Genomic DNA, 12,785 nt, shown 5'->3' on the forward strand with positions numbered 1-12,785 from the left:
CGGGTTCTAACCCCGGCTCGTACCAATGTGTTTTCCGAAACTTATGCTTATGTACAAATATTATTTGATATTTACCAGTCGCTTTTCGGTGGAGGAAAACATCGTGAGGAAACCGGACTGATCCCAATAAGGCCCAGTTTACTCTCTGGGTTGAAAGGTCAGATGACAGTCACTTCTGCTAAACTAAAGGGCAAAAACTAGTGCCCACGCCAGTTCCTGGGATTAGTTGCCAAGCGGATCCCAGGCTCCCATGGGCCGTGGCAAAAGCCGGGACAATGCGAGGTAAATGATGATTAGATTTAGATTACAATATCTGAGCCGTCTGTTAACGAAGTTTTAATCTAGGTAGAATAATTTTAGAAGATTTCCCATCCACTCATTCGTAAAAATAATAAATTTTCAGCAACAATATAAATATTTTAAAATCCGGGATGGTTCTTAGCTCAGTTAGCAGTAGGTAGGTTCTCAGTTCTCAAGGATTTTCTAAAACTCTCCCTGTCTCTATCTCTGAACGCCCTCTGTTGGAACTTCCCACAAATACAAACTATAAAGGCCCCAGTACACAATGGGCCATTGCCGGCCACTTCAAGGGACGCAGCCATGCGGTAGAATGAGATAGCAATATCACTTGCTCCCTCTAACGCATAAATGCGTCCATTGGAATGGCTGGCGATGGCCCATTGTGTACTGGGGCCTTAAGAAGTGTACTCAAGCTTCTTAAGTAAAGCCCCGCATTCACACTTCTACCTTGTAGTTGCCTCGTTGGGTAGGATTGTGTATGGGGTTTGGTATGGGGGTTGCGGACTACGAGGCGGCCTGGAGGCGGCCTACACGGTAGAAGTGTGAATGTGAGGCTTAAGCGCAAAAACAAATTGTTTTTTAAACAACGAAATTTTCATTTTTTTTTAATTCGTAAAGCTTTTAATAAATAAATATTTTCATAATAATATTTTTCATGCGGTATACTTATATCAATCTGACATATCGCATACATTTTTTTACGCTAGTAACACTTTCGTACTGTTTTTTGACACGCCTTCTCGATAATCGTTTAATTTTTAATTAAATTGTGTGTGATTTTGTGTGTTATTCATCATTATTTGAGTGAGTACTTACTTATTATATCCTAAAATATCATAATACTAATAAATACCGCTATATAGATGTGATATTAAGCTAAAATTACAATGAGAATGTTGTCAATAATGCAACCGACCAAATGGACATGCCTAGTTTTCTTAAACATCTCGTTGCATTCATTGTTTATTAACATTGGTAGTATAATACATTTGGTAGATTGTATTGTACTTTGTTTATTTGTAAAAGATTTGTAAAGAATTACCTTCGTTTTAAAGGCAAACTGAGTTGTTTTCTAAGAAAAGTCATCAGTTGCATCCACTGTAGAAAGAAATCGTGGTATTTAGTGTGAATAACTGTTGATATTGTTTGTATGACTCATAAGCTCATAACACTCGGACATTCACTGATAACTCTCACTTGCAAAAGAGTGCTAAGTAGTAATGGAAAGTATGTAAGTGTTTTATTTGTAAGTATAGATAAAATTACAGTGGAGGTCAATTTATCTACATTCAGTGTACAAAAACATAATATAGGACAATTTTACACAGATCAACCTAGTTCCACAGTAAGGCTTGTGTTGTGAATGCTATGCCATTTAGGGTTCTTGCTAAATTGGAAATTCTATAGTGTAATTATTAAACAACCAATTTAGCTAGGATTCTAAGTAGTGCAACAATCGTGGAGTGTGATAGGACATAATACAGTGACAAAAAAATACTTATATGTATACATAGAAAACATCCATAACTAAGTGGCAAATATTGGTGATAAACACACAAATGAATGCCCTTACCAGCATTTGAACCTGGGACCTTCTGCATTGTTGTTGGTAGACTATGGTAGGAAACTGACTAAATCGCACAAGCCTAATATCCTTATTTCACAGCACCATGACGGACACCTACGGAACCCTGCCAACTGGGGGCATAACCCTCAAATGGGACCCCAAGAACCTGGAGATCCGCACCACGTCGGTGGAGCGGACCCTGGAGCCCCTAGTGCTCCAGGTCACCACGCTCGTGAATAGCAAGGACAAGCAGGCTAAGAAGAAGAGACGTAAGTACATAGGGAGATTCCAAATGGATGATGATGGATGATCAAAATTTTTAGGGTTCCATACCCAAAGGGTAAATACGGGACCCTATTATTAAGACTCTAATGTCCATAAAAGTACGGAACCCTGGGTGGGCGAGTCCGACTCGCACTGGGCTGGTTTTTATTTACAGTACATATAGTGCTTGTTTCATGCACGGGTGCAGGAGCACTTTCCGTGCCTACGTCGAAAATAAAGTTCCATATGTACTGTAAAACGTTGTACGATATAGGTACGAAAAGGTAATTGGTAATGACGAAAACCATTTGAAACCTCAGTGGTAAAAAATTAAATTTAACTATTATTTCAGCCGGCAAGTCCAAGCGCGCGAGCGCTCTAGTGGCCACCGTGGAGCGAGCCACCGAGATCTTCATAGAGCGGGGGCAGACAATCGCCTACGAGAACCCTGAGATCACCAGGGAGATGCTGGCTGCCGTAGAAGAAGTCAGGAAGGCTGGTGAGTCCACTTGTAACCTACTTCAGCCAGTCTCTAGTGGCCACCGGGGAGCGAGCCACTGAGACCTTCATAGAGCGGGGCCAGACCATCGCCTACGAGAACCCGGAGATCACCAGGGAGATGCTGGCTGCCGTGGAAGAAGTGAGGAAGGCTGTTGAGTCCACTTGTAACATACTTTAGCCAGTCTCTAGTGGCCACCGTGGAGCGATCCACCTAGATCTTCATAGAGCGGGGACAGACCATCGCCTACGAGAACCCTGAGATCACCAGGGAGATGCTGGCTGCCGTGGAAGAAGTCAGGAAGGCTGGTGAGTCCACTTGTAACATACTTCAGCCAGTCTATAGTGGCCACCGTGGAGCGAGCCACCGAGATCTTCATCGAACGGGGGCAGACCATCGCCTACGAGAACCCTGAGATCACCAGGAAGATGCTGGCTGCCGTGGAAGAAGTCAGGAAAGCCGGTGAGTCCACTTGTAGCCATCACTTCAGCCAGTCCAAGCTCTTCATACAGCGGGGACAGACCATAGCTAAATCAATTAAGTCAATGAATTTATTTGTTCTAGGTGCGGCCATGAGTCTAGCAGCGCGCGAGTTCTCCGAGGAGCCCTGCGCCTCAGCGGTCCGCTCCTCCATGGTGCGCGCTGCCCGCAACCTGCTGTCAGCCGTGACCCGTCTCCTGATCCTGGCCGATTGTGTGGACGTGCATCAGCTGCTGTCCCGCCACCGGGCCGTGAGTACCTACACTATAGGCCACATGCACCATTCACTAACCCAGGGTTGTCTATGAACCAACTGCGCAACTTGGTAAGGGTGCATACTGGGCGTTGCGGCCTAAATAAGCACATGCACACCATGGGGAAACGTGACATGAGGCAGTGCAGACTCTGCATGGTGGCAGAGGAGACGCCCTTGCACATCCTCACAGAGTGCCCTTGCCTAATGCGTACTCGTGACTTAATCCTGGGCGGACACAAGCGCCCGGAGGAGTTAAAGTCTCTCGTGATCAAAAAGATCCTGCAGCTGTTTGAAGTTGCAGCTTTGAATCGAGAGTTGTAGTAGGTGGCGATCACAATAGATCAGAGATGGTCGCAGTTCTACATAGACTTTGGAGCCTTATATAGCCCCTAATATGAAGAAGAAGAATGTATGTAACGCCTATTCAATATATAAATAAGTTTTTGGCAATAATTTCATTTTTGGTACAAGCTATTTATCGCTGACTGTACTTTTCTTTATACGGGCAACTAATGCTCATCGAGACAATTCTAAAAACTCCAAACACAATTAGGTTTCATTGTTTTATCACATAGTTCCTATGGCCACCTCCGGTCTCCATCATCATATCAGCTCGATGACACCATAATATTGCATTGTCACCCGACTCACGTATGTATGCAAAATTTCAGCTCAATCGGAAACCGGGAAGTGGATCAAATTTAACTTGCAAGACTTGATTACAGACAGACAACGGTCAGATGAAACTAAATAAAAGCCTGTAAAATAGTAGCCTAAAAGTAGATAAATATTAGTTACAAATATTTGAAAATTCCTGAATATTTGTTCACAGGTGGAAACCGATCTTGACAAGCTGAAGTCGGCCTCCTCGCAATCGGAGCTGGTGGAGTGCTCGCGGCAGCTGGGCCGCTCGGCCGCCGAGCTGGCCGCGGCCGCCGCGCGGCGCCAGCACGAGCTGAAGGAGCCGCGCATGAAGGACGAGCTGGCCGCCGCCCGCGCCGTGCTCAAGAAGCACTCCACCATGCTGTTGACGGCTTCCAAGGTCGGTTCATCGTCTTCCTCGCGTTGTCCCGGCTCATGAGAGCCCGGGGTCCGCTTGGCGAGTAGGCCCTAGTTGAAGTGAAAACTTCTTTAGCGGCGCTGTGCACTTTTTGAGGTGGAGAAAAAAAGCCATCAAAATTAGTGTGGAACAGCTTTCGGCTACCTGTAGCAGAGCGATGAAATCGCGGGGTGAGCCACGCCTGATTTTAGTTAATAAAACAATAGTTAATCTTGGAAGCAAAATGAATGACATGTTATTTGACAGGTGTACGTCCGCCACCCGGAGCTGGCGGCGGCCAAGGCCAACCGCGACTACGTGCTGCGCGCCGTGTGCTCCGCTGTCGACACTATAGCCTGCGTGGCCCAAGGCAGAGCCCTGCCCAACACCACGCCTGCTGGAGGTAACCCTATACCATACCATTACCAAGGCCAACCGCGACGACGTGCTGCGCGCCGTGTGCTGCGCCGTCGACACTATAGCCTGCGTGGCCCAAGGCAGAGCCCTGCCCAACACCACGCCTGCTGGAGGTAACCCTATACCATACCATTACCAAGGCCAACCGCGACTACGTGCTGCGCGCCTTGTGCTGCGCCGTCGACACTATAGCCTGCGTGGCCCAAGGCAGAGCCCTGCCCAACACCACGCCTGCCGGAGGTAACCCTATACCATACCATTACCAAGGCCAACCGCGACGACGTGCTGCGCGCCGTGTGCTGCGCCGTCGACACTATAGCCTGCGTGGCCCAAGGCAGAGCCCTGCCCAACACCACGCCTGCCGGAGGTAACCCTATACCATACCATTACCAAGGCCAACCGCGACGACGTGCTGCGCGCCGTGTGCTGCGCCGTCGACACTATAGCCTGCGTGGCCCAAGGCAGAGCCCTGCCCAACACCACGCCTGCTGGAGGTATACCCTATACCATACCATTACCAAGGCCAATCGCGACTACGTGCTGCGCGCCGTGTGCTGCGCCGTCGACACTATAGCCTGCGTGGCCCAAGGCAGAGCCCTGCCCAACACCACGCCTGCTGGAGGTAACCCCACAGCGTGTTTGGTGAATTTGAATGCCTAAGGGCCACTTCCACCATCCCACTGACCTGAAGTAAACTGGTTAAACCTGGAGTTACCATGGTTACCGTGCAGTACAATTTGACACTTGGTTAACTTAAATTAACTTAGTTTAAGTGTCCGAGTGTCAAATTCTACTGGTAACCTAAGGTTAACTAAGTTTAGCCGGTTAACCCCGGGTTAGTGGGATGGTGCAAGTGGCCCTAAGAATCAGGTTTTATCGAGTCACTCAGGAGAACGTAACCATGGCAACGAGTGACAAGTAAAAGTTGATTCATCCAAAAAATCTCATTAAAAATGTCATATTTATATATCCATATTTTTGCCAGGCAACGCCCGCCCACCAGTCGAAGGCCCCGGCGAGCTCGCCCAAGCCCTGGACGACTTCGACGAGCGCATGGTCATGGAGCCCCTTGCGTACTCCGAGCTGCGGACCAGACCCTCGCTGGAGGAGCGGCTCGAGTCCATCATCTCCGGAGCGGCGCTCATGGCGGACAGCTCCTGCACCAGGTACAGACCATGCCGTGGAGCCCTCGCCTGCTCCGAGCTGACCAGACCCTCGCTGGAGGAGCGGCTCGAGTCCGTCATCTCCGGAGCGGCGCTCATGGCGGACAGCTCCTGCACCAGGTACAGACCATGCCGTGGAGCCCTCGCCTGCTCCGAGCTGACCAGACCCTCGCTGGAGGAGCGGCTCGAGTCCATCATCTCCGGAGCGGCGCTCATGGCGGACAGCTCCTGCACCAGGTACAGACCATGCCGTGGAGCCCTCGCCTGCTCCGAGCTGACCAGACCCTCGCTGGAGGAGCGGCTCGAGTCCATCATCTCCGGAGCGGCGCTCATGGCGGACAGCTCCTGCACCAGGTACAGACCATGCCGTGGAGCCCTCGCCTGCTCCGAGCTGACCAGACCCTCGCTGGAGGAGCGGCTCGAGTCCATCATCTCCGGAGCGGCGCTCATGGCGGACAGCTCCTGCACCAGGTACAGGCCATGCCGTGGAGCCCTCGCCTGCTCCGAGCTGACCAGACCCTCGCTGGAGTCAAGTGTAGAACTATGGATGCACAAAATCATCTCAAAAATATGTCCCATAGCTCTTATGTCAGTGAATGAAGAACTATGGGAGGAGTAAGTCTACACCCATACATTTACACTTGACTGTAATGACATTGCTACTAAAATAAAACCGTAACAAATTATACACCAAAAGAAGTCTGCAACGATTATTCTGAAAGCACACGCAGTGTAGGTGTTATTTTAAACGTCTAAACTCTAACTTCTATGAAATCTTCTCGAAGAGCTACATATTACCACCCGGCTTTCAACTACATGCTTCCAGAGAATGTTGACCTTCTTTGGCCATGTGGCCCGCCAAGACCCGTCCAGCTTTGAAAAGCTCGTTCTGGTTGGGTGCGTCGAAGGGAGAAGGAGTAGAGGCAGGGCTCCAACTCGGTGGTCTGATGCCATACGCGACGCTACGGGCGTCGACATCCAGGGGTCAATACAGCTGGCCCAAGACAGGGGGGTTTGGAGAGCGGTGGTGAAGAACTGCACTCCTGATGGTCACGACCCTCAGCCTTGAGGAACCGACTAAGAAGAAGAACTTCTATGAAATGTGCTATCAAAATCGTTGCAGACTGTTCTAAAGGAGTCCACTGATTAACAGTCCGCCAGACGGTATCGGCCTGTCAGAACAAAATTTTGACAATTCGGAACAACAGACAAGCCGATACCGTGCGGCGCACTGTTAATCAGTGTGCCCCTTTAGTCTAACTCTAGTAGTTTTTGAGATTATCGTGAACATACAGACAGACAGACGCGGCGGGGGACTTTGTTTTATATGTCGTAGTGATGTGATTGTGTGTTGCAGGGACGAGCGACGCGAGCGCATCGTGGCGGAGTGCAACGCGGTCCGGCAGGCGCTGCAGGATCTACTGCACGAGTACATGACCAACGTACGTATATTATAAAATAAATAATAAACTAATATTAATAACTAAGACATATCATCATCATTATTCTCAGCCACGACGTCCACTGCTGAAAATAGGCCTCCCCCTTGGACCTCCATTCGTACCGTTTGGAAGCGACCCGCATCCCGTCTTCCGGCGACCTTAACAAGGTCGTCCGTCCATCTTGTGGGTGGACGTCCTACGCTGCGCTTGCTAGTCCGTGGTCTCCACTCGAGCACTTTTTGGCTATTTTCTCTGCGTGCAATGTGGCCTGCCCATTGCCACTTCAGCTTGGTTGCTTGGTTGTGGGAGACTTATAAAAACTCAAAAATGCGCGTTTTCCCAGAAATAAACCTGACTAGATCGATTTTTCGCCCCCGAAAACCCCCATATAGCAAATTTCATCAAAATGGTTGGAGCCGTTTCCGAGATCCCCGAAATGGTTGTGCACCCAAAGGGACGTCAAGTTGTGCCAATCCTAATAATTGCTCGGAGCAAGGCTGAGCCAAACGGAGCAGAGAATGATCGAAAGAGGGAGTGCCGCCCCACTGCATAGGCTACAGTTTAACCGACTAAACACAGAAAGATTTTAATGTAGTCGGTTTATAGGTTTTCAAACGTTTTAGAGTCTGTGCCTAAAGAGATGAGTCGTGGAATGTATGGGGCCCAATACATATCGCGACTCTTCTCTTTCCGAACAGACTACTATTTTATTGATGATTGTTTTTTTTACAAGCTTTTATTTAGTTTCACCTGGCCGTTGTCTGTCTGTCTGTCTGTAATCAAATCTTGCAAGTTAAATTTGATCCAGCTCCCGGTTTCCGATTGAGCTGAAATTTTGTATACATACGTAAGTCGGGTGACAATGCAATATTATGGTGTCATCGAGCTGATCTGATGATGGAGACCGGAGGTGGCCATAGGAACTTTGTGATAAAACAACGAAACCTAATTGTGTTTGGGGTTTTTAGAATTGTCTCGATGAGTATTAGTTGCGTGTGGAAAGAAAAGTACAGTCGGCGATAAAAGCTTGTACCAAAAATGAAATTTTTGCCAAAAACTTATTTGTGTGTACAGGCCGGAAAGCCAGAGCAGTCTTCAGGCCTCGAGCGCGCCATTGAAAACATGTGCCGCAAGACCCGCGATCTACGTCGGCAGCTGCGCAAGGCCGTCGTCGACCACGTGTCCGACAGGTAACACATTCAAGACCCACCGAGTCCTAAAACACACCCAAGGCCTAGAGAATGTGCCGCAAGACCCGCGACCCGCGATCTTCGTCGGCAGCTGCGCAAGGCCGTCTTCGACCACGTGTCCGACAGGTAACACATTCGAGGTCCACCGAGTCCTATAGTACACACCCGAGGTCTAGAGAATGTGCCGCAAGACCCGCGACCCGCGATCTTCGTCGGCAGCTGCGCAAGGCCGTCTTCGACCACGTGTCCGACAGGTAACACATTCGAGGCCCACCGAGTCCTATAGTACACACCCGAGGTCTAGAGAATGTGCCGCAAGACCCGCGACCCGCGATCTTCGTCGGCAGCTGCGCAAGGCCGTCTTCGACCACGTGTCCGACAGGTAACACATTCGAGGTCCACCGAGTCCTATAGTACACACCCGAGGTCTAGAGAATGTGCCGCAAGACCCGCGACCCGCGATCTTCGTCGGCAGCTGCGCAAGGCCGTCTTCGACCACGTGTCCGACAGGTAACACATTCGAGGCCCACCGAGTCCTATAGTACACACCCGAGGTCTAGAGAATGTGCCGCAAGACCCGCGACCCGCGATCTTCGTCGGCAGCTGCGCAAGGCCGTCGTCGACCACGTGTCCGACAGGTAACACATTCGAGACCCACCGAGTCCTATAGTACACCCGAGGCCTAGAGAACGTGTGCCGTAAGACCCGCGACTTTTGTCGGCAGCTGCGCAAGGCCGTCGTCGACCACGTCTCCGACAGATAACACATGCGAGACCCACCGAGTTCTATAGGTACACATCCGAGGCCTAGAGAATGTGCCGCAAGACCCGCGACCCGCTATCTTCGTCGGCAGCTACGCAAGGCCGTCGTCGACCACGTCTCCGAAAGGTATAGTACAGACCCGAGGCCTAGAGAATACATATGTGCCGAAAGCCCCGCGACCTACGTCCTCAATAGGAAACTGGGAGCCTTCCTTGATCCTACCACTGCTCTTACCAGTGCCTGAAAATCGTCCGCCGGTTGTATCTCGGTGGAAAGACCGTAGGCTGGTCACATGACATTGTAAAAACAATTTTTTTACTCATTGCGTCCCAATCTATAGTTCGTATTTTTTAGCATTAGAAAGAACTCCGCAGAAGCAAGCGTGCAGTTTTTATCAGGCTCGTTAATTGTTAATAATTATTGAATTATCTAATGTAGCATGGTCAATACATATAATTTACTTCAAATTGTTACCGCTAAAAGTGCCAGATTTAGAACCACAAGCGAACTTCTGCGAAGTTCTTTCTAATGCTAAAAAAAACGGACTATAGACTTAGTCAGATGATAGTTCATACGTATGCTATTGTGAATAAAAAAAATAAAAAGCATTTATTTCAGACATATTTATATAATAAACTGATATAAATGTAATACACTATGAAAAAGTGAGTAAGGCCTCCAGTGCCCCAGGCTGGAATCGAACCAGCGTCCTCTGCTATCGCGGCAGGTGCCTGTGCCATTCGGCCACCGGACCACAGCGGTTTATGTTTCCGATGTAGCCCACAAGATGACAGAACCGACTATGCACAGTATGCACAAGGAAACGTGCCGACGACAGGCGTGGCTCACTCCGCGATTTCGTCGCTTTGCTACAGGTGGCTAAAAGTACATCCGTTCGACCCCAATTTTGGGGTTTGCCATAAGCCGCGCGTGGCGCTGTCGCCACCTAGCGGCCATATGTGTGCTGATCGTAACAGACGCGTTTTGTTGGAGAGTGAGTCTTCTGTACCTAGTACTATTATTTATTCTGTGCCGACGAGAACGCTAGATGGTAACACTTGCTTTGGCAATGTACATGTGCACATATGTTTCCGATTCAGGCCACAAGATGACAGACCCTCCAACACGCACGGTCCCTATACGTCTTGATTATTTATATTTTACAAAACGAAAGGATTTATACATATGTATATGTTGAATAATTTTACGGTTTAGACTCACTTGTTTTTAGTCGTGAGTGAGTGAGTGAGTGAGTTCGTGCTGTGTATCCCTACAAGTGTTAGGTGACCCAAGCCCAAACACACCACTATGCCCGCCTACAATAACAGCGCAAGACCTCCCCCGACTTGTTTTCTCGGCGCGCGCGCAGCGTGCGACGCGGCGAGCCACAGTACGCGATACACGGCCGTCGTGAACGCTGCTCGCACTATTAGTGCTTGAGAAAGGAGACCTAGGCTCTCCGAAACATGTCGCGCGAGTGAATAAAAACAAGTGAGTCTAAACCGTAAAATTATTCAATGTTAGTATGTCTCACAACAGGTTAAATTCGATTCATACACGGTGTAACATGAGGAAACCGAATATTTTTAACCACGCATTTCTGAAGTCAAAAGAAGGAAAAAATGTAATATGAGTTTAGGTCAATTTCGCCAAAAAAATTTTTTTTTGTTTTGTTTTTTCAATTTTTTGAATGTATTTGTACATAAAAAATAAATTTTATTGGTAAACTTGTTACTTAAAATTGATTTTTAATTTTTTTTTTCGTAAAACCTTCTTTTTGCAAAGTGTTACTTGTCACTTTTTAGGGTTCCGTACCCAAAGGGTAAAACGGGACCCTATTACTAAGACTTCGCTGTCCGTCCGTCCGTCCGTCCGTCCGTCCGTCCGTCCGTCCGTCTGTCACCAGGCTGTATCTCACGAACCGTGATAGCTAGACAGTTGAAATTTTCACAGATGATGTATTTCTGTTGCCGCTATAACAACAAATACTAAAAACAGAATAAAATAAAGATTTAAATGGGGCTCCCATACAACAAACGTGATTTTTGACCAAAGTTAAGCAACGTCGGGAGGGGTCAGTACTTGGATGGGTGACCGTTTTTTTTTTGCTTTTTTTTGTTTTTTTTTTTGCTTTATGGTACGGAACCTTTCGTGCGCGAGTCAGACTCGCACTTGCCCGGTTTTTGACATCTATCAATAAGGATATTTAGACTACGTCCCATAGCAGCAACATTACTATCAAAAAAGCCTTTTACATTATGTAACAACATAAACTTGTTTATTTTTAAATTAATATTATCTCTGAAACTAGGCGTTTTTTAAAAAAAGTTTATAGGACATTTTTGTCTCTAAATATGATCAGGAATACGCTGTTAAATTATTCGGTTTACTCATGTTACACCGTGTATATGATGATGATATTTGTACAGTTTTCTGGAGAGCAACGTGCCCCTCCTGGTGCTGATGGAGGCCGCCCGCAACGGCCACGAGAAGGAGGTCGAGGAATACGCCATCGTCTTCACTGAACACGCCAACAAACTGGTCGAGGTAACAAACTCACTAAATCTTCTTCAGCTTCACAATTGTACGGTTGTTTAAATACTTGCTTAGAGCCCTTAGAGCATAGAGTAATATAAGTAAAGAAATGAGAGAGAAAAGAGTATTGTTGTCAGTGGCGTAGCTAGCATGGGTGGCACCCGGTGCGGAAATTGTGGGTGTCACCCCAAAATTCAATCAAAATTGTAAAATATATTTAAAAAAAAATTGTAATTTATGTTAAATAGCTCAGGATTTACTCCATCGCTTTCATTTTACTCACGGTCAGGTGTCACCCCTAAATGGGTGACACCCGGGGCGGACCGCCCCCGCCGCCGCCCCCCCCCCCCTAGCTACGCCACTGATTGTTGTTATAGCGGCAACAGAAATACATTATCTGAATCATCTGTAAAAATTTCAACTAGGTGACAGACGGACAGTGGAGTCTTAGTAATAGTGTTTTACCCTTTGGGTATGAAACTGTAAAAAGGCCAAGGTTTGTTAAATTTAAGGGATAAGGTGGTTAGGCTTTGGCGTTAATAAAGATTTGTATTTATTTGTATGATTGCGGCAATACGCTGCACACAGCGTCATATTCAATACAAATGTTGATGTTTTGAGACGGATACGTGAACTATATTAGAGTTAGATGATATATAAATAACACTTGTACTGCGTGTGCTGTCAAAATCTGCAGATTTTTCTTGGTCTAGCTCTAACTGATTTTTTAATTACAGGTGGCTAATCTTGTGTGCTCGATGTCGAATAATGAAGATGGCGTCAAGATGGTGCGCCATGCCGCTGGTCAGATCGAGGCGCTTTGCCCGCAGGTGATTATTAAATAGGCGCCCCACAGAGCGAGCCGCCTCGT

General features: G+C 47.7%; 1 protein-coding gene across 1 annotated transcript in view; it reads left to right on the forward strand.

Moving 5' to 3' along the window:
• The first annotated feature begins 1,010 nt into the window (after positions 1-1,010).
• The window catches only part of LOC134677465 (catenin alpha), a 77,257-nt gene continuing 65,482 nt past the window's right edge, over positions 1,011-12,785 (forward strand). Inside the window, exons 1-11 of the mRNA XM_063535946.1 lie at positions 1,011-1,104; positions 1,967-2,136; positions 2,484-2,630; positions 3,195-3,361; positions 4,199-4,408; positions 4,673-4,808; positions 5,808-5,988; positions 7,343-7,427; positions 8,502-8,617; positions 11,809-11,926; positions 12,652-12,744. Of these exons, the coding sequence (XP_063392016.1) occupies positions 1,971-2,136; positions 2,484-2,630; positions 3,195-3,361; positions 4,199-4,408; positions 4,673-4,808; positions 5,808-5,988; positions 7,343-7,427; positions 8,502-8,617; positions 11,809-11,926; positions 12,652-12,744 (1,419 nt within the window). The 5' untranslated portion in view covers positions 1,011-1,104; positions 1,967-1,970. The remainder of the gene's footprint in view (positions 1,105-1,966; positions 2,137-2,483; positions 2,631-3,194; positions 3,362-4,198; positions 4,409-4,672; positions 4,809-5,807; positions 5,989-7,342; positions 7,428-8,501; positions 8,618-11,808; positions 11,927-12,651; positions 12,745-12,785) is intronic.

Source organism: Cydia fagiglandana, chromosome 26 (genome assembly GCF_963556715.1).
Source record: "Cydia fagiglandana chromosome 26, ilCydFagi1.1, whole genome shotgun sequence".
NCBI classification, from domain to species: Eukaryota; Metazoa; Arthropoda; class Insecta; order Lepidoptera; family Tortricidae; genus Cydia; species Cydia fagiglandana.